This window comes from Panicum virgatum, chromosome 3K (assembly GCF_016808335.1).
Source record: "Panicum virgatum strain AP13 chromosome 3K, P.virgatum_v5, whole genome shotgun sequence".
NCBI classification, from domain to species: Eukaryota; Viridiplantae; Streptophyta; class Magnoliopsida; order Poales; family Poaceae; genus Panicum; species Panicum virgatum.
In genome coordinates this window covers 527,781-550,615 of record NC_053138.1, presented here as the reverse complement: position 1 = coordinate 550,615, position 22,835 = coordinate 527,781, and the positions used below count along the sequence as shown (strand labels likewise).

General features: G+C 48.6%; 3 protein-coding genes and 1 pseudogene across 7 annotated transcripts; 1 reads left to right on the top strand and 3 right to left on the bottom strand.

Annotated features, from left to right (window-relative positions):
* Positions 1 to 1,081: 1,081 nt before the first annotated feature.
* Positions 1,082 to 1,870, bottom strand: LOC120696538 (non-specific lipid-transfer protein 4-like). Its single transcript, XM_039979487.1, has 2 exons — positions 1,439 to 1,870; positions 1,082 to 1,346 (listed from the first exon to the last, which is right to left on the bottom strand). Exons 1-2 carry the CDS (start codon positions 1,792 to 1,794, stop codon positions 1,337 to 1,339), a joined length of 366 nt encoding a protein of 121 aa, XP_039835421.1. The 5' UTR covers positions 1,795 to 1,870; the 3' UTR covers positions 1,082 to 1,336.
* A 50-nt stretch (positions 1,871 to 1,920) lies between these two features.
* LOC120696537 lies at positions 1,921 to 3,910 on the bottom strand (annotated as a pseudogene).
* A 6,863-nt stretch (positions 3,911 to 10,773) lies between these two features.
* Positions 10,774 to 16,314, top strand: LOC120696536 (probable serine/threonine-protein kinase WNK7). 4 transcript variants are annotated; one of them, XM_039979484.1, is made up of 4 exons: positions 10,774 to 11,904; positions 13,250 to 14,288; positions 14,396 to 14,728; positions 15,683 to 16,314. In XM_039979484.1, exons 1-4 carry the CDS (start codon positions 11,806 to 11,808, stop codon positions 16,102 to 16,104), a joined length of 1,893 nt encoding a protein of 630 aa, XP_039835418.1. In that variant the 5' UTR covers positions 10,774 to 11,805; the 3' UTR covers positions 16,105 to 16,314. The 4 variants fall into 4 exon arrangements, with proteins under 4 accessions (XP_039835418.1, XP_039835419.1, XP_039835417.1 ...); XM_039979485.1 differs by having other exon boundaries at positions 10,813 to 11,904; positions 12,022 to 14,288; positions 15,593 to 16,303; XM_039979483.1 differs by having other exon boundaries at positions 10,823 to 11,904; positions 15,593 to 16,314.
* Positions 16,315 to 17,121: 807 nt separating this feature from the next.
* Positions 17,122 to 22,671, bottom strand: LOC120696535 (protein GRAVITROPIC IN THE LIGHT 1-like). 2 transcript variants are annotated; one of them, XR_005684213.1, is made up of 4 exons: positions 22,466 to 22,671; positions 21,293 to 21,733; positions 17,805 to 19,525; positions 17,122 to 17,724 (listed from the first exon to the last, which is right to left on the bottom strand). XR_005684213.1 is itself a non-coding variant. In XM_039979482.1 (3 exons), exons 2-3 carry the CDS (start codon positions 21,731 to 21,733, stop codon positions 18,617 to 18,619), a joined length of 1,350 nt encoding a protein of 449 aa, XP_039835416.1. In that variant the 5' UTR covers positions 22,466 to 22,671; the 3' UTR covers positions 17,122 to 18,616. The 2 variants fall into 2 exon arrangements, 1 of the variants encoding a protein (XP_039835416.1); XM_039979482.1 differs by having other exon boundaries at positions 17,122 to 19,525.
* Positions 22,672 to 22,835: the final 164 nt, after the last annotated feature.

Here is a 22,835-nt window from a genome sequence, read left to right as displayed (position 1 = left end):
AGAGGTGGCATTTCAAAGGCGCAGGTACAAATGTTTTCATTGGCCCGACGACTATAAACGCAGAAAAGGAGAAATTAAACATCCATTTACCATCGTTAATTATTTTTTATATGGAATTTCTTCCTTGTGCAGAATAATTCGGGAAGATCTAGATTTTTAAAAATTAAATTAAAGAAGATCTAGATCAATGCATGGGCTCTAGAACAGTAGATGAAGAAGAATCCTACTTTAGTTTTTTTAGAGGATCCTACTTTAGTAGCCTGAGATAGTCCCAGAGAATCCTACTTTACTAGCCTGAGATAGGTCCAAAGTTTAGACGCGATGAAGAAGATTTTCACTCTGTTCGGCTGCAACAAGCCAACAGTATTTTTTTTCTCACACTAAACCAGCACCAGCCACCAGTCACAGCCAGCCAGCAGTATTTTTTTCTCACAACAAATCAGCAGCAACCACCAGCCACAGCCAGCCGAACAGAATGAAGGTCCTGTTTAGCAGAGCTCCCAGAGCAGCTTCTCGCATGCATCCAGAAGAAACTCTGCCAAGCAATTTTTTTCCGAGAGAAGCGATTCTACACAGATTCTCTTGAGTGATTCTCAGTAATAAACTAAGGACTTGGGAGCTGCAAAAAGTAGCTTCTCTTGATTCATTTCTCGAACTGGATCTATTTTCATTAAGTTAATCTTATAGAATTATAGATAGTCACTTTTAGCTAGAGAATCACTTCTCTTAGATAATCAGCTCACATAGAGAATCAGAATTAGATATAGCTCTATCAAGCTGGCCTCTAGTTATGCGAGAGGCGTCATTTTTTAAGAAAAAAGCAAGACGCATCAATTGGGCTGTTTTCCATGGTGGGCTAGTCTTACCACGTGATGAGTTATGGGCTTCCGATTGGTCGGTTTTATTTGCAGTGTTGTTGCTTACCTCGAGCTTTCTACTATTGGGCCTTCATTGACAAGAAATTAAACTAGGCCATCAAAACTAATTCAGGAACAAAATAGCTTCGCTTACGTTCATGTCAATCATGTAACAGTTTTTTGTTGTTGTTGTTGTTGTTGTTGTTTAAACAATCATGTATATATGTTGCTGCTCAGAAGACCTGTGGTTGATTGCTGGTATGTTTGAAGTACATGGTCCTTGCATGCTATATATAGCATATATCGGGTCTGTTATTAGTAACCCTCACGATATATACATACAAATAGCAACAGCAAGTAGCTGCAGGTAGGTAAGATGAGGCAAAGATATCGATCATGTACAAACACACAGGTCGATGATGGATTGATCTTATTTTGCTAGCTCCATGCTCCTTAATTACTTTCTGCTTCTTAATTAATTACTGCACCCTGCAACAAATGTCCAACGAACCAATCGATCGTCAAGGATGCATGGGGGTAACTAATAAATGATTATATATAATATATAGTAGTATAGTTACTTGGAGCAGTCTGTTGAGCGTGCGATTGGGTATGGGATGTCGACGCCGCACTTGCTGGGGATGCCCGCGACGATGTCGGGCTTGAGCGCCGGCATGGTGCTGGTGATCTGCTTCAGGCACTTGCAGGTGGCCTGCCGGTCGGCGGTGTTGTTGGCGGCCGCGTTCAGGTTGCTCACGCCGGAGCAGCAGGCCGCCGGGGGCTCGCTGCCCCGCCCCATGGCGTAGCTGATGCACGGGGTCAAGTAATTCAGCACCTGCCCGCACGTCACGCCGGCGTTGGTCACCGACGGCGCCGCCATCAGCAGCAGCAGCAGCAGCGCCGCCAGCTGCTGGCCTACTACTGCAGGGCGAGCCATATATAGTTGCAACTGCCTGCCTGCAACTCAATCAATAGCTCGAGCGCGTGGTTTTGGTAATGCTGGTGGGGTGCTGCGACTGCGAGTGAGGGTTTATATATATAGGGTACATACGCATCTGCATCCTGCCAGACACATCGATGCAAGAAGATACACACGGATTGGATGCATCAACAACGAAGATACCAGTACGTATCATCACAGCTTTCTGAGTTTGTTTTCAGAACATACCATTCTACACATGCTTCCAAGACCCATGTTACTTTCGCTCCATTATTTTCCATCTTTTGCGTACACTACTAGTACTAGTGCCCACCCATCTATTGTTTGATGACGAGCGTTGGTGGAATGAAGTCAAGCATTAATTCAGATGCCCCATTCTTACCATTTTACTAGTAGCAGTACAAATTGATGAGCTACAATCTTCCGGCAACAAAACCCAATGCAAGAGGCTCCTGCAATTATATTGAATCTGATCACAACACCGTGCAGTTTGCGCAACAGTTATTAATAAATTTGGCTGGCTATCTTACATGAACTTGACTCCATGCAGCATGCTTTGACACATTGCATCCTATCACCTTCCTTCTCAGATGTTCAACATCATCCCATCGCTCTGCTTCTGCATAAACATTTGACACTGTGATAGCATCCCCATCATCGATTGGCACCAACTGCCGCAGCTCGCAAAAAGCTTTGCTACCAAGGTCAGACTGCCCGTGCACTCTGCATGCAGCCATGACCATCTTCCAAAGCACGGAATTCGCCTTGATCGGCATATCCTTGATCATTTGATAAGCTTCATGCACTTTTCCATGGCGGTAGAGCATATCTATCATACAGCCATAATGTTTCACACCGGGCACAATTTTATAGTCTTCAGTCATGCTGTTAAAATATGATCTCCCCTCGTACACCAGGCCACTACGGCTGCAAGCAGTCAGAACACCAACAAAGGTGATATGGTCAGGCTCAATCTTCATAGAATCAAACAGTCTCAGGGCATCCAGCGATTGGCCATGGACTGACAACCCAACAATCATCGCGTTCCAGCATGTAAGATCCCTGATTAACATGCTGTCGAATACCTGTCTGGCAAGCTTCAAGTCGCCACATTTCGCATACATATCGATGAGTGCATTGCCAACATATCCATCGGCTGCAATGCCCTTGCTCTCAAGGTGATTGTGGATTCTCCTCCCCAGCTCTAGCTCTCCCATCTCTGCACAAGCCCCAAGCACGGACACAACCGTCAGCTCTGTTGGTTCCACACCATTATCCTGCATCTCTCGGAAAATATCTAATGCCCGGTCATACATCCCGAGCTTTACATAGGCCCCAATCATGGAGTTCCAGGACACAGCATCCCTCTCAGGCATCTCCCTGAAAATCCTTGCAGCCCCAGCTATATCCCCGAGGCTCACACTTCGCATGATATCGGTGTTCCACCACGATATGTTCCTTGTTGGCGTCGCCAGAGAGATGCGCGCCGCGCCCTGCAAGTCCCCGGTGACGCCATGAGCGCTGGCAAGTGCGTTCCAGGAGACGGCATTCTTCACAGGCATCTCATCGAACACCTTCCTTGCATCCCCGAGGAGACGGAATTTGCCGTACATTGACACGAACGCGTTTTAGACGTACCGATCCTCAATGTATCCCAACTTGAGTGCGCGGCAATGCAGCTCGGCGCCCTTTGCAGCGAATACCGCAGCAGCTCTGGTGCCGGAGCTGAGCATGAAAGCGCGCGCGCAGGACCTGAGGAGAGCGGGGAAGGCGGGGTGGGCAGGGAGAGGGAGGAGACGTGGTTGAAGAGAAGGAGCGAGCAGGACGGGACGGGAGAGGAGGAGAAGGCGGCGATTGCAGGACAGAAGAGGGATGGCGTGAGGACGTTGGCAGGCGCGGCGAGGAGGGACAGGGACGAACGGGAGGTAGCCGGGAGGTAAGAAAGGAGAGCGGGGAGGAAGGTGGGGTGGACGAGGAGGCCGAGCTTGGCGAGGAGAGCGTGAAGTTGGTGGCAGGCAGCGGCAGCGGCGGAACTCCGGCGGCGGAGGCGGCGAAGGAGACGGAGGACGGCGGCCGGAGCATACGAGTGGGCAGGCGCCCACGATTGCATGGGCTTGCCTTTTTGCACTGCTGGTGGGCAATTGGGCCGTAGGTCCATTATAGTTAGGGCCCCTTTGGCACATAGATAAATCTATTAAAACTAATTAATCCGACATTATTTCTAAAAAAATTAATTCGACATTAGCATATGTTTACTATAGCATCACATTGTCAAATTATGATGCAATTAGGATCAAAAGATTCGTCTCGCAATTTACACGCGAACTGTGCAATTGATTTTTTATTTTGTCCTCATTTAATACTTCATGCATGTGTCGAAACATTCGTTATGACATTTTTTAGCAAAAACTTTTAAATCTCCTTCCAGTGAGGGAGACCCCGCTCCCCAACATAAAGTCATTCGGTTGTCTCCGTTTTTGACATCTCAAATTAAACTGTTTCCTTTAAAAGGTGCAATTTTTGACGAATATGAATCCTATCTTGATATGAAGATATATACTTTAACATATGAAAATGCCAAGCTACAGATTCTTACTGATAATAAATGAAAAAAGTTACATGTATCATAGTGAGTTTTTGCTTTAGGGAAGGTGGGGACTTCGTTTCAGAGGACGGGCAGGTTACAATCGACAGCTACGGGTGAGTGGCTGAAAAATCATGTTGCATGTTAAAAGGTTACATTTCTTAGTTATGTTAATAAAAAAAGGTGAGTACCCATAGACATTTTAATAAGAAAACAAAAGGGCATTACTCACTTTGCTAATATGTTGGAAAAGTTTCAGATATCCTGCTGGATGCTACTACAAATATTGCTTATCATGTGTCTTGCTGATCGTCTATTTGATTTTTGCAATACAAAGAAGGATATTATATCTTTTTCTTGAGAAACTAAAAAATAATATATCTAGTGTGGGTTAGATCATAAGAAACCCATCTATGTGATTCTTTCACGCATATGTCATGGGATGGAGAGGATATTATGTATCCAATGTCACCCCTACGGCCAATAATTCAGTTTATTTAATTCCATATGAGATGTTACACTATAACAAACAAGTAGCAATTATTTGTATAAAATATTGTACCTATACATTGAGGTCACACTAACCCTCTGTAATTCAGTTCAATCATGCTTACTTGTAGACTCTTCTTTTGGTGGGCGGGCACACAGCTATTATGTAACATCCCGAATTTTTTCGGAATGTTATAAAGTCGAAAAATGTGAATTTTAAAATTTTTCGTGGCAGTGCTATAATTTTTCACCTAAGTAGGATTTCTGCCTCCTCAAAAATCTTAGTAATTAAAAATTTCGAATATAATTAAGGATGTTAATTGCTAGTGTGGGAATATTTGGAGTTAATTGGGTTTTATTGGCTCTACCTTGTTTATTCGATTTGATTTGGATTTATCTTATTGCGTGAAAGTTGTGTGGAAATTAAATTGAGGTGTGCCCCTCAGTTTAATTTGAATTAGGCCATTCAAATTACATCCAAGCCTCTAACCCTAACCCGCTAACCTATCCTAGCCCTGACCCAAACCGGACGAGCCCACTACCCAGTCCAGCCCAGTTGAACCCGAAACCCAGCAGCAGCCTAACCCAGTTGGCCTATTTCCTTTCTCCAGCCTGCACAATGGCCCGATCCCGCACTCGGCCTGGCCTGCTCCACGCACACAGGCCACGGCCCACCAACACGCACACACACCGGCCCAGTTCGCCGGGCGAACGCGCTCGCCAGCCCAAACCGCGCGCACGCCCCCTCCACGCACGAACCAGCCCACGCGCGCCTCATCCTTTCCCCACCGCCACTGACAGGTGGTCCCAACCTGTCAGTCGGACCACGCCCCGCGTACGCGCCAGCCCAGTACCGTGCCCCGCGTACGTGCCAGCCCAGCACCGTGCCCCGCGCGCCATTCTGCTCCTTCCCTTTCGAGTCACTGCCACCGGGACCCACCTGTCGGCGCCCTGTCCTGTTCCCCTTTCGTTCCCAAAAGGCGACGCCGCCTGCCCTGCTGTTCCCCTTTTCGTTCCCAATCGGCGATGCGTGCCACGCGTCCGCGAGCCCGCACCGAGCGCCCTCCACTGTTCCTCGATGTACGTGCAGTGCCCACGCCCTCGAGCCCCAGCAAGCGCCTATAAAACCTCAGGTCGCCGCCCGTGGTGGAAACCCTAGCCAATTTGGGGTTTCCCCCTTCCAGCCGCCGCCGCCATCGCGCTGTGGCCACGTCCACGCCGCCACGTCGCGGGCACACCGCACGCGCGCGCACGAACGCGCACGAACTCGCTAGCCTAGCCCCAAACCTGGCCCTGTACCACCATCGCCTTAACCTCGCCCCGGTCTTTGCTGCTGCTGCCACGCGCCCGCCTCCGTTTCGTCTGGCCGCCGCGGATCACACCACCGCCGGGTCGCCTTGCCTCTGCTCCACCGCAGGCTGGCCATGGGAAAGCCTCGCGTCTCCGAGCCGTAGGACCGAGCCCTTGCTCGTGGACTGCATCTACGCCGTCACCTCGCCGTAGCCGGTCCGCTGCCGATGAGCCTTCGTTCCGCCGCCACGGAAGGAGCCAAGCCGCTGCCTCGAAGAGAAGGAAGCCCGTCGTCGCCGCTGCCGCTGCCACCACCGGAGCTGTCAAGTAGGGGAAAGGGGCCAGATCTCTACCACACCAAAAGACCCTAGACGCGCCGTCGGACCCCGCCGTTGTGCCGCCCCTCTACTCTGCCGTCAAGCCTCGCCGCCGATCTAACCTATGTCTAGAACACACGGCCGCCCCCACGACCGCCGACCCGCACGGGATCGTGCCCGGCCACACCGGATCCAACCGTCACCGACCGTCGGGTCCCGCGTGTCAGCTGGCGCAGCCACCGCTGACCGGCGGGCCCGCCTAGCCAGTGAGAGGACGAGAGAGTGAGGGGGAAGGGGGAGTGCGCCTCCTGTTGGGCCGCTTTTGGCCCAACCAGCCAAGCCCGAGCCGGCCCTGTTTCCGCCCAAGCCGCCAGACTAACCGGCCTGCAAGCCGCAGGCCGAGCCACCCGCCTGTGGGAGCCGAACCGAGTTGGGCCATGAGCCAACCCAATCTCGCTTCCGGCCCAGCAAACCTTAAACCCTTTTTCTTTTTTCTGGTTTAACCTGACACGCGGGCCCACTTGTAAGTGTCTAATGTGAGACTGACCAATGGGACCCACTGACCCGGTTGACCAGTCAACGGTCAATGTTGACTTGGTCAACGCTGATTGCTAACGTCAGCAGAACTAACCCACCTAGTGACGTCATGCTGACGTCATCATGCCACGTGGCATGCCCTGGTGCTGCCACGTGTCACTTCTGTGTTTTTTCTTTTTCGATAATCATTTATTAATTCTAGAAAATGCTTTAATCCTAGAAAATTCGTGATAATTCAACCGGAGCTCCGAAAAATATGAAAACAGTTTCATAATTCTTCTAAAATCACGATCTACACGTTAGAATAGGTTTTGTTGTGAGTTGGATCTTATGCGAGCCTATTTTGTGCATCCTTGCACTTTGGCCCCTATACTTATATGTATCCCCTATACTTATATGTAATTACGATTAGGTCCTGATGAGAAGGAGTTGATCGACGTTCCGAGCGACCAGTGGATCCAGAAGGACTACCCCGACACCCGGAGGATCCAGAAGGACGTATCGGACGACCAGAAGACGTCAGAGACCAAGGAAGACCACGAATACCTATCAGGTTCACGCCCATTTGAGATTGAATACCTAATAGGCATTGCCTGCTAGATACGCTATGCTCCCAAATTGAGTGTGATGAGATGTGCTTGCATGGCCATTTATTTACCTAATTCCTTGATTCCCATACTTAGAAATGAATTGTTGTATGCTATTGCTTCTATGAGTGAGATTTGGGGTATGTGAATATATGATATAATAGTCCTTGCTTACTGGAAGTTGCCTCCACATATATGGGAGTTGGTGATTAGGTTATAGCGGGGCGAGCGGGTCCTTTTCTCTGATCTTTGGATCGAGAGCCGGGAATTGTGTGTTGGGCACGATCCTGTGAGCACCTGTGATGGGTGACGAGCACCTGTGGCGGGTGCCAGACTGTTCCGGTGGGAACTTTAGTAGAGGAGTAGTTGAGGAGGCAATACTTGTGATGGGTATCGATTGCAGACCGTGTTGACAGAATGCTACTTGGACGAAGACGCTCGCCTCGGCTGGATGAAGGACTTGACTTTGTGGCCCTATTGACGGAACTATGTCAAACGTGCACACCACTTATCCTTTATGAGGGGGGACCCAGCCCGAGCTGGCTATGCACGGCATCATACCTTGAGGAGGATAGTGTATCAGTGTCAGGGGGAGAGGGCAGGATCCTATCGCCCTCGATAGCAGGATTCACGGAGATTCCATTCTAGATTGCTTCACAGCCCCGGGCGACCTTCTGCGGGAGGACGCGCCCCAGACCGAGAGCAGGATGGTGACGTAGCCGTTAGTTTCATTGACTGGTACCTCGGAGAAATCGGGTCGCTCCTGGCTAGATTCGGGGCTAGTGGGTACAGGTGTACAACCCCTACAGGGTGAAAACTATACATATAGCCGCGTACTCGGTCATGTACAACTCTGGATCTGACACTGCAGTTAGAACCATATATACTTTTCTACCTCCCTCTAGTACCACTTTTTCTGCTCGGATAGCAGCTGAGGTGTGGGGAGAGGGAGTTCCCGCACCAAAACAGGGATGAGATACTTGGTAGAGGAAGATAGGAGATCGGGAGTCCGGAATGCCGGAGCTGCCTGTGTTGAAAGGTGATTTTGGATGACTTCTACATATATTGCTTGCATAGGAAACCATAGCCTATCCTTGGCATTACTCTTTTACCGTTTGCATCCACATAAAGCTTGCATACGGATGGTGACGTGAACCTATCCCGCCCTTGGGGATAGCTTGATAGATGTAGGATCCGGGTGAAGGAGTCGACAGGACGACAACGGAAGAAGATGTGAAGGATGGCCCGAGCTACACTCCGAGCTGCCTGTGGAGAAGAGTCGTGAAGATGAAGTTTGCCCAGAAGACTAGATATCGTTTCCGCTTTCTGTTTGTTTCCTTTTAGCCCAAGGGGCTTGTACTCTGAGTTTCATAATACAATTCTTTGGATTATGTAATAAATAAACTCGTGTGATGTTGTAAACGTGAGTTATGTCTGTGATACTCGATTGAAATGGATTATGTATGTGATAGCTACTAATCCAGGGATTATCACTACGATACAGGGAGTCGGGTTCACCTTTGGGGAACTCGGTCTGTTTCATATTACATCTATAATAGATTCTGTACCTCAATTATTGCATTCAATGTTTACAAAACTTAAGATTAGATTAACTTGGTCTTAGGTTGATCCCTCAGGAGCTGCAGGGGCAGACTAAGAAGATTTAGATTAACTTGTGCACGCTTGCTCATTTATTTTACATTCCCAATTAAAAAGAAAGAAACACAATCGAGGCATGTACATTTGCTCAAGTTCTGTCCTATATTACCTTCTCGTTAGTACGAATAGTCAAATCTCTGTTCCATTTAGGGAAAGGGGTCAGATGGCCAGTTTTGCCACTTCAATTTTTTGAAAGTTGATGGTTGTAAGTTTTGTGAGGGTTTTAAATGAGCACTTGGCTCACAAGTCCAAATGAACAATGGCCACTTTTGTTAAGCAAATTTGTGGTGCATCTTTCTTCAGGGGTCATTTCTTCTCATAGCATAATAAATTATTTCTATTGCAGTGTTGACTTTGCGCTATATCTGACACAACATTCTCCTCTAGTGGATAATACTTTTGATCTTCAGGTTGGATCTTTCTGAATTATTGAGAGGCATGTTTTTTGTTGGGCACTGCTAGTGGCGGCAGTTATAGGTCGTACACATACTGGGGTCCAAATTCATTTTGCAGCTAACTAACTGAACTTTTGTCAAAGAGACACGGCAGCTCAAAAGTTTTGTCTATTGTGTCTGCCACATAAGCACATAATGAACACAGCACACATAATTTAGCAAAATAATGTATTTCGATAGAGGGGACAGTACAGATGCTAGTACTATCATATATATTATTAGGAGCAGCTAGTATGTATATATGATCTTGACATACTGCAAAAAAAAAAGGTCATGTCCTTTGTTGCGTACGCAGGGCTTGGATTGTTTTTACTGAAGAAACATGTGGCCTGCCATATAACGTTACACGTACTCCATTTGAAGATGATTGTTCATTGCTAACAACTAGTTGATTGGACCACGATCAAAGGAGAACCATCTTCAGGTTTGAGCCGGTGGTGGTGGCGGCTGTACTGGCTTAGTACTACCCCATAAGGGGCCTGAAAATGACTCATGAGGAATCTTGAACCCTGAAAGAGAACGGAGGGAAATTAGTCACTTTCCTGAATATATGCCATGATTTTCAGCCTAGAATAATTAGGGCCACAATAAATTGGAGCTACATTATGGCTAAATGGTACATGAACAAATGAAAAAAAAGGTTACCTGTACATCGGACTGAATCAGGAGCTTAAGCTTTACTCGTCATTGGAATAGCATTCATTATCAGTGTTTGCATCCAAGGACAGGCATGACTCATTGAGCTTTTATTGTCGTCACGATAGTTTTTTTTTTTGCTATTTTTTTGTTTTTTTTAAAATACTTTGCTTTTCTTTGTCAAACATCAAATAAAGTGTAGAGAGAATATACCACAGCTTCGTACAGAAACAAGCAAAGTCAACTACGGATCATGTGCACACAGTATTGAAAAAGGCACTTGCATTTTATATTTTCAGAATGCGACATAGGCATTTTGTTTGCTGGATGGGTTCGTCTGTCTTCCCAGATAACCAATTAAGGTCTCCTACCTTCCCCTACATATTTCAACTCTGAAGCACCAGCATCATCATCTCTGAAAGCAAAGCAGACAGTCTGCTCAAGAACATCCAAATCGCTGCAGCTCTCGCTAGTCGCTACTCTGTTTTTGAGTCCATCTTGTGCTACTTTCCACACAAATTCCTGCAGATTATTGCAGAAGAGGATCCACCGCAGAGAGAAGATGCTTCCGAGGCATAGATTCTTCAAGTTCAGATTCTCCTTGTAGCTGCAAATGAATGAGCAAAAATCTCATCTGCTCTCTCAGCTTCATCTGCTCTCTCAGCTGCGACGAGAGAAACAAAAATCCCTCTGATCTCTGCCAGCGAGCCAGTTTGGTTGGTTTCTTTCTACACATAGTTCTCCCACCACATCTCTCTCACCAGTCTAGTAGCTTTGCCCTTTTCCAGGCCAGGTGATAACAAGGGAAGGCGAGTGGTCGATTTTTTGGGGACTTATTCTCTGCACCAGTAATTTTGCATCCATCGTTTATTCCTCTGCTTCGCGCGTCCGTCCTCTGCATACCCATCAAGTGTCGCGTCGTCTTGTCAGAGCTCGCAATCAGCAGGGGCACACGACAGCGTCTGTAATTGGTGCTGCAGGCGCATGCGCGAAAAACTGAGGTGATCGATCCCACCCATCGAGAGGAGGTTGCACTTAATTCGCAAAGCTGCACTTCAGTTTGGAGGGAGAGGGAGGCATCCTGTTCCATCACTCAATCAATCCACGACCTTGTGGTGGTGTGCGTGTCGTTCGCTGCCACATATAAGCGGCGTCAGATGAGTGCACGGCCCTGCTGCCTCCTCGGCGCCGCGCACCACGCGCACGCGGGGGTCTCTTCTTCTTCCTCCTCCTCCTGGCCGTCCATGGCGCCGTGGATCGTCGTCGTCGACTGCTCCAGCCTCAGCTGGCTCCTCTTCCGCGTCTTCTTCACCTACGACATCCACAACTTCGGCAAGCCCACCATCTAGCACACAGCACCAAGTCATCTCCTACTTAATTACAGTAGTAGCCTGTTCGGCACAGCAACTTGTCTCTTGTGTTTCCTGCAACCGATCGAGCGATCGAGCTGGAGCATGTCCGGGCCACGGCGGTGCGGCAGCCGGCGGCCAGCGGTGGTGGGGGACAACACCAACGGATACGTCGAGACCGATCCCACGGGTCGCTATGGCCGGGTATGTACTGCTGCTGCTGCACATATATGCCATTCCTGATTTCTGCTCCTCTTCATTTAATTTCTAGTGGCAAACAAGACAAGTTCTTAATAAATTTATTGCTCACTTCATTTGTAGGATCTCTGTAGTATCACGTATACATGTCGTGCTACACAGTTATGCTTTGATTTAGAATGAACAACCTGGCATTACAGTAAGATATATAGTTACCAAGAATTGATGCATGATTAGAAGAAGAGAAGTTCCCCGCGAATTGCCCTCCTTTCCAATCGCTGTCCCAGATACCTCCAATATTGGTTTCTGATTACTTGTGCTAGTAGAGATGGTATACGTACTTCCATCACATGCTGACAGCAAACCTTCGGTCATTAGTTTAAGCTACTACTATAGGGTTTTTCTTAATCATCATGTTATTTAAGGATAGATTCCATATTGTGATGTGCACATCGGAGCTACCTGTAGAACAGGAAACAATTATTGCGCCCTTTTCCTTTCCTTTCCATCCCATTTCCATTTGCCTTTTGCAAATCTTGTCTTCTTTCCATACAGTTCGTTCGTTGATAACACACACATCAGCAAGGCCGGTTTGTTTTTCCTCCTCTCCCAGAAATAACACATACTTCTACTGATTTTTCTTGGCTATTTAACATCCTTTTTGTGTAATACAATACTAATAATAAAGAATGTACAGGAGCACCATGCCAATGCTTGTAGTTAGTTGCCAATGATACCCATATCGATCACTGCATGGTCATGTAACGTGTTTACTGTAAGTTTAATTTGCAACATGAAAGGTGGAACCATCAAGACATTCATATATAATATTGTTAAGCACATCAAGATTAGATCAGGGTCAAATAATAGTACTAAATTAATCAGTTGCTGTACAGAAAGATAATAATACCACAATAATTCTATAAATGGTCAACTAGTGGATGATTAATCTGAGATGGTCAGAGAGTTTGATTGTGATTTGTGGTCCAATAATCGTCAGAAAGAGTGCTGGCTTTTTCCAATAGTCAGAGATGGTGTTTGATTGGTATTTGAACTTTCCCAAGCTGGATTTGGTGTCCATCTGTCAATATGCCAATAATAAGATGCTCTGAAAGCTTCAAAAGGGATACGCTGTTGCCAAGTCATATCCAATAGATATGGTGCCTAATCTTTTCTGCTGGTCACTTTTCTTCAGCCTGTCAGTAACTCAGTATATATGATTTCAATCCAACTGCAGGGAGTAGTTAACTGTAATATTTGTAAGATAACACATAGTAATAAATAAGGAGTAGTATATATAATTTGAAAATTATTTATTATGAGATTGCTAATCTGAAGGCATAATAATTAGTTCGACGAGCTTCTGGGCAAGGGCGCCATGAAGTCGGTGTACCGGGGCTTCGACGAGGAGCTTGGCGTGGAGGTGGCGTGGAACCAGGCCAGCCTCAGCGACGTGCTCCGGACCCCCGACGCGGTGCAGCGCATGTACTCGGAGGTGCAGCTGCTGAGCAGGCTCTGTCACGACGCCATCATCGGCTTCCACGCCTCGTGGGTGGACCTGCCCCGCCGCACCTTCAACTTCATCACCGAGCTCTTCTCCTCCGGCACGCTCCGCTCCTACCGCCGCCGCTACCCGCGCGTCAGCCTCCGCGCCGTCCGCTCCTGGGCGCGCCAGATCCTGCGGGGCCTCGCCTACCTCCACGGCCTCGACCCGCCGGTCATCCACCGCGACCTCAAGTGCGACAACATCTTCATCAACGGGCACGAGGGCCGCGTCAAGATCGGCGACCTGGGCCTCGCCGCCGTGCTCCGGGAGGCCGGCGGCGCGGCGCACAGCGTGATCGGCACGCCCGAGTTCATGGCCCCCGAGATGTACGACGAGGAGTACGACGAGCTGGTGGACGTGTACTCGTTGGGGATGTGCGTGCTGGAGATGCTCACCCTCGAGTACCCCTACAGCGAGTGCTCCAACCCCGCGCAGATCTACAAGAAGGTCACCGCCGGCAAGCTGCCCGACGCCTTCTACCGGGTGGAGGACGCCGAGGCCCGGCGGTTCATCGGCAGGTGCCTTGTCGCCGCGTCCAAGAGGCCGTCCGCGGCGGAGCTGCTGCTCGACTCTTTCCTCCAACTCGACGATCATTATCAGCATCATGCCACCGACGTGATGCCACAGCCAACAATATCATTGCCGCCTGCTGCTGCTCCTTGTTCGACCGGCAGCATCAGTAGTTCCGATGATGTCTCGTCAACAATGGGTGATGATCATGTGGGGGGTGAGGATGCCGCAGATCCTCCAGTGGCCAGCAGGACTAGTGACATGACCATCACCGGCAAGCTGAACGCCGAGGAGGACACCATCTTCCTCAAAGTCCAGATCGCCGACGAGACGGGTACGCTCATCAATTGTTCTTCATCAGATCTTGCATTGCATCATCAGTTGATCGATTGACTGCTGATACGTACGTACCTGATACACACGCATGCACATGTTGTGCAGGGAACGATGTTCGGAACATCTACTTCCCGTTCGACATGGTGAGCGACACGGCGACGGAGGTGGCGGAGGAGATGGTGAAGGAGTTGGAGATCAGGGACCGGGACCCATCGGAGATCGCCGCCATGATCGACCAGGAGATCGAGAGGTTGCTTCCCGGGCGAAAGCAGCAGCACGAGTACACTGTGTACGCGGCACAGGATGATGACGACGAAAACGTGGAGCGCCCTCCTCCGTTCTACTACCTCTCCTCTTCCCCCACCTCCTCCCAAGGCTCTGTCTGTGGAGCGGGACCCGGAGGCTTCTCTGGCCCACAAGGCAGCGCCTGGTCCAAAGGTAACAACGTTATCTTTTAATTGCGATTGAGCACTTCACTTCTTCTTCTTCTTCTTAGTGTTAACTTGTGACATAGATTAGTGATTTGTATGCATGCTTTTGATTGCTTTCGAACCAAAGTTTAATTTGATTTCGTCCAAACATACATATGAAATGCAAGAATTTTTACAATGATTGAAAAAAATAAGAGTCGTTCATATAACAGAATCGCACGGTGATCAAGGTAGCAAGTAACTTAAAGTACCTCGGCTAAAGTACCTGGTGGTAAAAAATATGGGACCAAATACTAATTTAATTTAGTTTTTGTAAATACTTTCCATTGATCAACGGCTAGAGAAAAATTCAAGAAAAAAGTATCCATTGTTACTTTACAATCATTGTAACAAAGCTCATGAAATGCACGTGTCATAAATATAGGGAACCTAGCAAGCCAGGGCATCTTGGCCCAACTAACTCATTTTTGTACCTACGTGGATGCTTACGTGTATTAGATATGACACTTTGGACTTGGAAATGTTGACTATGGTGGCTCTGGCTCGTTATCCACAAGATTGCTGTTTTGTTTTGTTTTGCAAGCACGCCACTGCAGTAGCCATGCGTCATCTAGGCTTTGAACGAGATGCATACTAGTAGTACTTATTTGGCACTCTATCTAGGTGGGCACACTGCACGTAGGCGTCGCCGATGCCTTTTGTTTTGGACTTTGCACGCTACCTGCTGCTGACTTTTGCACTTGTCCTGCATTCTTGCTAGACAGCGTATGTCGCGTTGCAGGCAGCCATCATGCATGCATATCCTCCTAGGCTAGTATATTGAGCCTTGACACGCGTGCTTCTTCTTTTTTCAAAAACTTTGTTGGTGTAGAGTATGGGTACTTGGCTTCTTTAAGCGACGATGATGATGACATGAGCTCCATGCACTCTGGTAAGTACTCTGCTCTGCACTACGCCTCAGGGAATGAAGAAGAGGCCCAGTCACCACATCAAGTCATCGGAGATACGGCCTCAAAGGCCCAGCCCAAGAACACCAGATTCGGCCCAGGAGAGAGCAGCAGCTCCCTGCTGACTCGGCAGCAGCAGCAGCAGCGGCAGTGCAGCATGTCGCCGCACGCCGGCCGGCCGCGGCGGCGGGAGGACGACGACCGGCACGGGAGGGGGAGGAGGATGACGCGGAACAGGTCGATGGTGGACATGCGGAGCCAGCTGCTGCACCGGACGCTGGTGGAGGAGCTCAACCGCCGCCTCTTCTTCAACACCGTCGGCGCCGTCGAGAACATCGGCTTCCGGGCGCCCACCACCACCTCCTCCTCTTCCTCGTCGACGCGTGGCAGGATCCAGAGCAAAGACGACAAGCGTCACCAGCACGTCATGTTTTAATTTGAGCAATCTGTTTTTCTTTTTCTTTTTTTGGTACTTAGTGTGTGTGGATGCCAAAAAGGTAGTCAAGCCGGTATGGTTTGTTAAGATATAATAGGAGTAATTTACTTATCACCCTGTACATTATAGTTTTAAGAAATAGTGCAAAACAATAATACTCATCGGAGTATATGTCATGGAATATAACTTTTTTAGAAAACGTCTTATTTACACCCTTGAACTATCACAAAAGTCTGATTTTCAACCTTTTACTACAAAACCAGATAAGAAATACCATCCAACTGTTAAAAATCGGACAAAATTGGCCTTTCAAGTGTTTTCGAAGGTGGTTTTCTATTTTGTGAGAATTAAAAATATTCGAATTTAAGATATAAAATTTATTAGCAATTCATTTTAAATAAAAATATACGAAACGATTTTCAAAAGTTTTCTAAAACAGTAACTATCTATTGGTTATATTTTCATAAAACTTTTGATACCCATTTTATTTCTTTTTTATTTAAAATGAATTACTTATAAATTTTTTATTTTAAATTTGAATATTTTATTTCTCACAAAATGGAAAATCACTTTCAAAATCAAGAATTTACAGTCAGATGACGACCTCTGTTGTTCGGTTTGAAAGTTGAAAATTGAACTTTTATAATAGTTGGATGGTGTAAATTAACCGGACTTTTTTATATAAAAAAGAAAGCAAAAAAGAGCAAAAGCGCGTAGGACTTGCACCGGTCGGTGGATTCGGTGTGGCCAATGGACCCCTTTCAAGCGGCATGGTGTCTGCTCCATCAAGTCAGCGGTCAAAATAGGTAGTTGACCCGCTTCGCTTGATCCAAGAACAAGAACATGCATGCGTCTTGAGATCTCCAGCAGGCAGGGCTTGGCCTGCTGTGCTGCCTAATAATCTCATCATATTTTATTTTAGTTTGCGGCTGTGATAACTTGGTATCGTAAGGGAGCAGTCAATTCGATATGAAAAAAGAAAGATATGGACGAATTATGTTAGGAGAATAGATTTGACTGAAAAATGCGTGTACATGATCTAGGAACATGTGTATTTAGCTGTACTACTCATATATTTTACATCAATTCTTCTGTCAGGCAAAAGACACGAGATAGTATAATGAAAGAACAAAACAATACATATACTGATATACGCTATGCTAGCTGCTATCTATAATGAAAAGGAAAAGAAGGGGAGAAAGAACAGATGGAGTATTTTGTTGGTTCTCTCTGCAGCCACAGCTTGATTGCAAATTAAGCAGAGCAGGGCAGCCAGTAGGATTTTAGTATGAATCTTATAGCTTGTTCGTCAATTGGTGCGTTTGCTGGGTGCTGATGGCGGTGGCTTCCCCCGGGGCTTGCTGTTGAGCAGCCACTCGTAGCTGCTGCTCCTGCCGGTGCGTGGCAGCTGACGCTGATCCTCACTGCTGCTTCTCTCTCTGGGCATCATGGACGGTGGTGTGGCTGCAGATGCAGCCGCCGCGACAGGCATCAGTATGATGTTATTGTTGAGAGGCCTAGCGCAGGTGGAAGGCCGCGGCGCCAAGACGGTAAGCAGGAGCAGCAGGAGGAGGCCACGCAACTGGAAGAGACGGCTTCGTCCCATCGCCTGAGCTGAGCCTGATGAAGGGAATGCTTGTTAATTGGACAGGTCAGGACTGGAGAGGTCGGTCGGTGTGAGGAAGAAGAGAGATATATACACGGCGCCGGCGGTGGAAGAAACTAACTTGGAGGCCAAGGAGCCAGCGAGCTAGCTAATCAAACCCAAGAGAATGTAGTCCTCCATGGGAAGAGAATGTAGTGAATAATAATTTCGTCGTGAGAGGGAAGCCAGGAATTTAAGACGACGACGTGCGTAGCAGGCAGCCAACACTCAAACTCAAAAGTCGTTGTTGCCGCGTCACCGTGTCCGTGTGCAAAACACCCAGCTGCCAATGCCATGCCAACCAACGCCGCGTTTAGACTTTTGACCTGCCTGCCCTCAACCCACCGCCCACTCTGCTCTGCCTGCCACACACGTTCAAGCAAATCCAAAACTGACCGACATATATTCAATGCCAATTTTAATTTCAATTGGCACTACTAAGGCCGTGTTCAGTTTCAAACTTCAAAATTCCAAAAATTTTATAAATCACTTGCATGGTGTATTAAATGTAGTCGGAAAAAAAAAATCACAAATGGACTGTAAATTGCGAGACGGATCTAATGAACCTAATTAGGCCGTGATTAAAAACTAAATTGCCACAGTAAAGCTACAGTAAACATGCTCTAATGATGGATTAATTGGACTCATTAGATTTGGCTCGTAGTTTAAAGACAAGTTCTATAATTAGTTTTGTGATTAGTCTATGTTTAGTACTTCAAATATGGAAAGATTCCCTTTCAAAATTCCAAAGATGGGAAACTAAACACGGCCTAAATGCAAATATTCAATGCAAGTCAGAGGCTCACAGCTCTTCATAACTACAGTACTTGTTTTTTCTTAAAGAGAAAAAGTTAAGAACCGCAGTCGTCATTGGATTTGGAGGAAGCCCTCCTGATGACGACACTGACGGAGAAGCACCCTGCACGCCACCACCGTGGCGCCGACCTTCACTCCGGGCGTCACAGTGAAGGCAACGCTAAGCTTCTCCTCCGTGTCAGTGTCACCTTCTCCTTCCCCGACGCCATACGCAGGCGCAGCCACGCTCTCCATCAACTCCTCGGCGTACTCGCTCCCTCTCCTCGCGTACAACATTCTGACACCGTGTACTCCGTGCTCTAAGCACCTTGCCGTGGCCGCACGCAGCGCCCACGCCGACCTCGCCATCGTCGCGAACGCCCGGTAGAACCACGTCCTCCCGCGCGCCACGAACGCCCGCTGGTCCAGGTTCCGGAACACGGCCGCCTCCGTTTCCGCCGGCACGGCGGCCAGGTACCTTGACCGGCAGAATCTCGAGAAGCCCGAGATTGGGTACTGCATCAAGGCGTCCAGAGGGTCGCAGAACCTCATGATCCGATCGAAGCGACCACCACTCATTTTCAACCATTTCGTATCTCCGTCTTCTTCTTCTTCTTCTTCAGTACCGGTAATAATGGCACCGACGAGCATTGTTCGCGACAGGTGCGCCTCAAGTGAGCACCTCCTCCATGTCCATGACTGCTCTACTGCAGCATCCTTCACAGTACAGTTATCTGAAGATGCCTGCATCATGCTAGTAGCAATCAACTCTGCAAAGTCGTGCACCGATGCTGATGCCACCTTGAACACCTCCAGCACTGTACTTGGTGTAGCCGTGGCTAACTCTTTCGGCACGACGGAGCCCTTGTCACTCTTCTGCTTACTTGACGACAACTTTTCGCTCTTGATCTGCCTGTTCAGTCTCGAGTTCTCCCTCTGCAGCGCCTCCAGTTCTCTCTTGAGCACCACGATGTCTGAACCCCTCTGTTGGAATAAACACGCCATGCATGGATGTGTTGCTGGTGTGTGTGTTGTGTGTTGGCGCCATGCAGTTGAGCTGCTGTGCCAATCGAAGTCCAGGTCTTGGGGCAGAACGGATGCATGGTTGTTGCGTCCAGGCTGCAGTATCCTAGGAGGAGGTTAGGAGCAGAGGGAGGCGCCGGTTAGCACGGGAGGTGGCCGAGTCGTCCGGAACGAGCATGCAGGACGTTGAGGGTAGGATCGTGCGAATCTTGGCGAGATGGCCGGGCTGGGAGTTCGTGGCTCCTATGTGTGTGACCCCTGGCTGATAAATAGCCTATGTACTCCACCGTTTCCTTTTGCCAAGTCCAGTGAAATAATAGGCCAATATACAGGCGTTCGTCGCCGAAAATTCTTGTGTTCATCGTCTCCCTCGCCGGCATCGTGTGTTCGTGAGTGTGAGAGAGTTCCTGGGCAAAGCCAGCAATTGGTATCAAGAGCAAGGTTAGGTCGTCAGGAGATCCGTTCCCCTCGTCGGAGGTGTGCTGGTGGTGGCCGGCACGAGCCGGCCTTCATGGCGGCGGCTGGCGCAAGCCGGAGTTTGCCGGCAGCGTGATGGCGCTGTCTGGTTGCGGAGTGACGAGGTTAATTGCCTAGCCGTGTGTCGGCCTGTGCGTGGTCGCCGGTGGAGGCGCTCGGCAGCGGATCGTGTGTCGATCTTGCCGGGCAAGATGTGCTCAGCGGCGTGTGCGTCGCACCGGGGCCGAAGAAGATGGCGTTCTGCTCCGCGGCGTTCGTCGCCAGGGGTAGGGCGTTTGTCGCCCGGACCTAGCGGCAGTCTGCAAGTCATGGCGCTTGGCTCCATCGCAAGTAATTGTGTGGCACTCATGGCGCTGATGAGGAGGAGGCGTCAACCAGTTCGCGTTCGTGCGCGGCGTGTGTCGCCGGCGTACATGGAGCTCGGCGTGTGTCGCTGAGGACGAAGATGGTGGCTGCAGTGCGTATGGTGCTATCCATGGCCACAAGTTGCTGGTGGAGAAGAAGCTCGGCGTGTGTCGCCGAAGCCGGAGACAACGGCGTGTGTCGCCGGAGAAGATGATGAAGGCCATCGGGTGCTCGGTTCGCGTCGAGGGTGGAGGCCGTAGTGGAGGCCGTGGCGGCGACGGCAAGCGTGCAGTGTTCGCCGGAGATGGACATGCAGAGGTGGCCCGTGGCCGCGTCATATCGGGAGGGTGTAGCGGCGGCTGTGGCAATGAAGACGATGACAGCTGCGGCAACTCCAGCAACGACATGTCGTGTTTAGGGGGAGTTTGTTGGAATAAACACGCCATGCATGGATGTGTTGCTGGTGTGTGTTGTGTGTGTTGGCGCCATGCAGTTGAGCTGCTGTGTCAATCGGAGTCCAGGTCTTGGGGCAGAACGGATGCATGGTTGTTGCGTCCAGGCTGCAGTATCCTAGGAGGAGGTTAGGAGCAGAGGGAGGCGCCGGTTAGCACGGGAGGTGGCCGAGTCGTTCGGAACGAGCATGCAGGACGTTGAGGGTAGGATCGTGCGAATCTTGGCGAGATGGCCGGGCTGGGAGTACGTGGCTCCTATGTGTGTGTCCCCTGGCTGATAAATAGTCTCTGTACCCCACTGTTTCCTTTTGCCAAGTCCAGTGAAATAACAGGCGAAGATACAGGCGTTCGTCGCCGCGGCGTTCGTCGCCGAAAATTCTTGTGTTCATTGTCTCCCTCGCCGGCATCGTGTGTTCGTGAGTGTGAGAGAGTTCCTGGGCGAAGCCAACACCCTCTTCCTCGTCTCGGCCTCCAGTTCCTGAACCAAGGACCACCGCTCGTTGACCAACGACCCGATCCCACAGCTCCAACTGCACAGGCGCTGCAGAGCTGTTACTGAATCGAGCTCAGACGTGATAATCTCATCGGCGAAGGCGATCTTGGCCGGATCGTAGGGGATGTAAGCTCTCGGGAGCTTGATGTAGGCTGACTTGAGGGATCCCACTGCTTCAAACAGTCTTATGAGAAGCAGCCTCTGATCATATCCACCGCAAGTTCCAAGTTGAGATTTTGTCTCATCGTCCAGTGCTGGCGCTGCGCAGACCTTGGTGAGCTTGCAGAGCTTGGTGAGGCCAGCTAGGAGCCCAGGAACGGTACAGGTAGGAGTCGCGGCACTTGTTCTTGGTGTTGCTGAATCCATTGGCCTGGTGACTGCTTTCAGTCTAGCTAGCATCTAGGAAGAGAAACAAGAAAAAAAATAAAACTTTTTTCTGAACGGGAATGTGAGAAAAATCAGAACCTTGGCCTAGTGACTTCTTTCGATCCAGCATCTATGAAGAGAGAAAAATAACCAAACTCTTTGTGAACACATACGAGAAATATCAAACCTTTGGCATGCTAAAAAAAAGAATTAGCAGAGGAACGCTGGCAGGTTTTTGATGCCGAGACTAGATGGTAACTGGCTGTGCTTGTTGCTCACACTCATTCTATGAAAATCATTTCTTTTCTTCTTTTCTTTCTCTATTCTAGATGAAACAAAACAGATAGATTGTGAATCTTGGATACAAACCCACTGTTTGTTGCAGGAGTATACGGTTTTTCAATCGTAGCAGGATTATCTAAAAATCCATGGAAGTAGGATGAATCCCCAGAACTGTAAGAATGAGCAAGACAGATCTAATCCAAGTCCTTTAATAAAGAAGAAGAAAAAAATCAGGTGCTGGCATGAAACATGCACAGATATGGAACTGAACGAGCGGAAGGTTCTGAATAACGGAAAAGGTTTTATGGAATTACAGGAAGCATCAAACACAGAGGCGATAGCAAACAAAATCATGTCAGGTTTTACCTTGTGACAGAAGCAACTAATAACAAATGAAGCCCATCAGTAAACGCAATTATCGGTTAATGATGATGGACACAGAGAAGCAGAGAAGAGAAGAGACAGGAGAGAAGTAGTAGTAACCTGCGGGGTAGAGTAAACGCTAGATTGATGAGGGAGATCAGTGAAGCCTTGTTCCTTCCCTTGCCTGGTCTAAAATAATTTCGAAACATTTTGAAGGCCTGGCCGGCAGCGGCAAAGCGAGATGCCAGTTGAGCAGCGTGGTAGTATGAGGAGGACAAGAACGGAGGTCGACAATTCGACATGGCATTGGGAACAACAAAAGCAAAAGGTTTTTGAGTCTGGGGTGGGACCAAGCTGCAGAGCAACTCACCATGGTTCAAAAGCAAAAGAGGGAAAAGTGGTAAAAATGAAATCCAATAATTTGTTTAATCTATTCTTTATCTTACGAAAGCCAGGCGATCTGCTTCGAAAATCATACAAATTGAACTCC

Bases quoted from the DNA above. Each gene is read 5' to 3' on its own strand.
- LOC120696538 (XM_039979487.1), bottom strand. From the start codon at position 1,794: ATGGCTCGCCCTGCAGTAGTAGGCCAGCAGCTGGCGGCGCTGCTGCTG.
- LOC120696536 (XM_039979483.1), top strand. From the start codon at position 11,806: ATGTCCGGGCCACGGCGGTGCGGCAGCCGGCGGCCAGCGGTGGTGGGG. The intron at 11,905-13,249 runs GTATGTACTGCT...CATAATAATTAG, and splicing joins CCACGGGTCGCTATGGCCGG to TTCGACGAGCTTCTGGGCAA. The intron at 14,289-14,395 runs GTACGCTCATCA...CATGTTGTGCAG, and splicing joins CCAGATCGCCGACGAGACGG to GGAACGATGTTCGGAACATC.
- LOC120696535 (XM_039979482.1), bottom strand. From the start codon at position 21,733: ATGCTAGCTAGACTGAAAGCAGTCACCAGGCCAATGGATTCAGCAACA. The intron at 19,526-21,292 runs GTGTTGGCTTCG...TTCCAACAGAGG, and splicing joins AGGCCGAGACGAGGAAGAGG to GGTTCAGACATCGTGGTGCT.